The sequence below is a fragment of the Entamoeba nuttalli genome (genome assembly GCF_000257125.1).
Source record: "Entamoeba nuttalli P19 unplaced genomic scaffold asmbl_3730, whole genome shotgun sequence".
Lineage (NCBI taxonomy): Eukaryota > Evosea > Mastigamoebida > Endamoebidae > Entamoeba > Entamoeba nuttalli.
Window position 1 is genome coordinate 1 of NW_008576292.1, and position 3,012 is coordinate 3,012.

Sequence of the window (3,012 nt, forward strand, 5' to 3'; positions counted from 1 at the left end):
TCCAGTTGATGTATATGCTTATGGTATTGTGTTATATGAAACTTATATTGAAAAGAATGCATATGATGGAGATGAAAGATTTAATCAACCATGGATGATTCCACAATTTGTTATTGAAGGTAATAGATTAGAAAAACCTGTTGGTATTCCTGAAAATTATTGGGAATTAACAACTAAATGTTGGTCTCAAAATCCAGAAGATAGACCTTCATTTGTTGATATCTTAAAAACTATTGAGTCTTGGGGTGAAGATATTAAATATGCTTTTAATGTTGAAAACATCAAAAAAGGAATGGGAAATGATACTTTGTCTAATGTTAATGACTCAACACCACCTAATAATCCTGTTTCACAAGTGGCTGAAAATGAACAAAAACCAAAGAGTCAGTCAGTTTCTCATAGCTCAAGCGATGAGAATTAATCAATTAATCTTTCTAAGTTAATTGAAAATTCATTTTTGAAATTTAAGTTTTACACATAAAATGATGAATTACAATTTTCATTATTTTTTTCCTTCTTATTTAAAAAAATTGTAAATTCTTTTTTTGAATATATTAATGGTTGTAAGTTAAACTTTATGTTTTTTTTCAAAGTATTTATTAATTATTTCTAAAATAATTAGTAGTGCCTATATAACTAATGACAATTTTATATTTAATGTTCTGTTATTAGTTTGTATTGTACTTTTACTATTTAAGTGAATTCCTTCTTTTTGATGTTTTAATTGAAACAAATTATTGATTTTATTCACATTCGTTTGATAGAATTATTGTTTTTTGATAATAACTCATTAATTTTTATAAAAATTTTCTTTTTTTTCTTTAAATTGACTTTTTTAAAAGTTATTTTTCATCTACTTAAAGGATAAATTTAACTAAGATTGAAAAATGAATTAAACGTTTATTTTTTCTTCTTTTGTGTATTACTTTGTTTATTTGTTTGTCTTCTTTTTGGAGAATGTCTTGGTTTGGTATTTCTTTTTGACTTATTATTTCTTTTTGACACTGATATTTTTTTTAGTTTGGTACTTCTTTTTGATACTGATATTTTTTTTGGCTTATTATTTCTTTTTGGTGTTGATGATTTTTTTGTTTTGGTATTTTGTAGATTACTTTTTTTTGATTTAGATTTTTTTGATTTAAGTTTCTTATTCTTGTCTAGTCTAAGAACTTTCTTCTTCCCTTTATTAATTGTTTCTTTCCCTTTTTTATACATGTCTTTTCCTTTCTGTACTTTTTCTTTAATTTTATCAATACTGAGTACTCCAGTAGAAGGGTCAACTCCCATAGCATCTCCAAGTTTGTTAGTTACTTTATCTTTAACTTTGTTAACACCTTCTTCTATTTTGTCTTGCATAAAATTTTTAGCCTTATTGCCAAGCCATTCAGACGCACCTTTTCCAATATATTTAGAAGCTTTTCCTATTCCTTTATCAATTAATTTTCCTGCACCCGACATTAACTTTCCTCCAAATTTACCAGCAACCTTTCCTGCTAAATTACCTGCTTCATTTGCAATAAATTTCTTTCCTTCATCTTTTAATTTTTCCCATGCCTTTCCAGCAGCACGTTTCATTCTTTCTTCTGGTGTTCCACCTCCACTTTGATAATTTTTAGAAAATTCTGTAACAGTTCTTGTTGCACCTGCAGCAGCACGTGCTCCAACTTCAACTCCTTTAAGGATACCTGTAGCTGTTTTTAATCCTCCAGCAATAGACACACCAATTGGTCCAAATACTGGTCCAACAGTTGCTGCCACATTAGAAAGTGGACCAACAATCTTATTGCCAACAAATCCGGCAACATCTCCAACTTTGTCAAGTACTTTTGAAATTTTTTCTCCATTTTCTGCCATAAATTTAGTTCCCTTTTCAATTACTTTTGTTGCTGTTTCTTTGATAGCATTAACAGCATCTCCTGCCATCTTCTTAGCTCCATTCCACAAGTCACCAAAAAATCCATCATCTTCTAACATAAAATCATTTACCTCAAATAGGTTCATAAATACATCAAGAGCCTCTTCATCTTTTTCTTCATCAACATAACTTGAAAGATCTACTTGATATTCTATTTCTGAAAATAATTCAAAATCATCAAAAGTATAAAGTTCTGCTGTAACACAAGAAATAATGCAAGATAAATAAATTAATATTACTATCTTACCCATTAACGTATATTTATTCTAGTTCCCTGAACCAAACAATTTATATATTGTAATGAATATTTTATATTTTTTGTGATTATTTTGATGGAATTGACGACTATTCTTTCATTGATTTTGGTACAAACCTTTTTTGGGTTATTGTCTTATGTTATTTAAATGTTTCTTTTTTTGGCTTCTTTTCTCTTCTTCTTTTATCTTCTTGTTTGATATAGTCTGAATTATTCTCTTTCCCATGAGACAAAAAGATTTGATTTTTTCATTTTCTTTGAATCGCACAATAACTTTTCGTTACGTTTATTTAATATTTTCAAGATGAGATCAGTGATGAATCTTCTCCATTCATTTCTTTTGCAATATTTTTAATATCTAAAAAAAGTTTGTTACAAAATGAGACATTCCAAATTTTATTTTTATCTAAATAATCAATTTTATGGTTTTAACATAAACTAAAAAATCTTGTTTTAATTCAACACAACAACAATAAGACTATTGTAGTTCAACATAAATTATACATGAAAGAGCAACTGATGAATCTACAACCCGATAAGACAATAATAGAATTAATGAAATAGTCTGAGTAGTTAGGACTATAAAGAGAATGAAAATGATTGATATATTGAAAACAATATGAAAAGGAATAACGAGATGAAATAACAAAATATAAAGTAGTAGCTTAATACATACTTATAAATAAAAATAAGAAAAGAATGTATAATGATATAAAAATATTATGACGAATATTAATTTTTTCAAAAATAAAAAGAAAATAAAAATTACGAAAATAAATTTAATAAAAAAAAGGATAATTCATTAAATCAATTAATAATTATCCTTTTTTTTATTTTTATA

The 3,012-nt window shown here is 26.4% G+C and overlaps 2 protein-coding genes across 2 annotated transcripts; one reads left to right on the forward strand and one right to left on the reverse strand.

Moving 5' to 3' along the window:
* Positions 1 to 94: 94 nt before the first annotated feature.
* ENU1_079190 (tyrosine kinase, putative) lies at positions 95 to 421 on the forward strand (the record flags this gene model as incomplete). Its single annotated transcript, XM_008858654.1, has 1 exon — positions 95 to 421. One exon carries the CDS (start codon positions 95 to 97, stop codon positions 419 to 421), a length of 327 nt encoding a protein of 108 aa, XP_008856876.1.
* Positions 422 to 900: 479 nt separating this feature from the next.
* Positions 901 to 2,166, reverse strand: ENU1_079200 (hypothetical protein; the record flags this gene model as incomplete). The annotated part of the gene is made up of 1 exon (XM_008858655.1): positions 901 to 2,166. The coding sequence occupies one exon, from the start codon at positions 2,164 to 2,166 to the stop codon at positions 901 to 903; it is 1,266 nt and encodes a 421-aa protein (XP_008856877.1).
* Between the last annotated feature and the right edge of the window lie 846 nt (positions 2,167 to 3,012).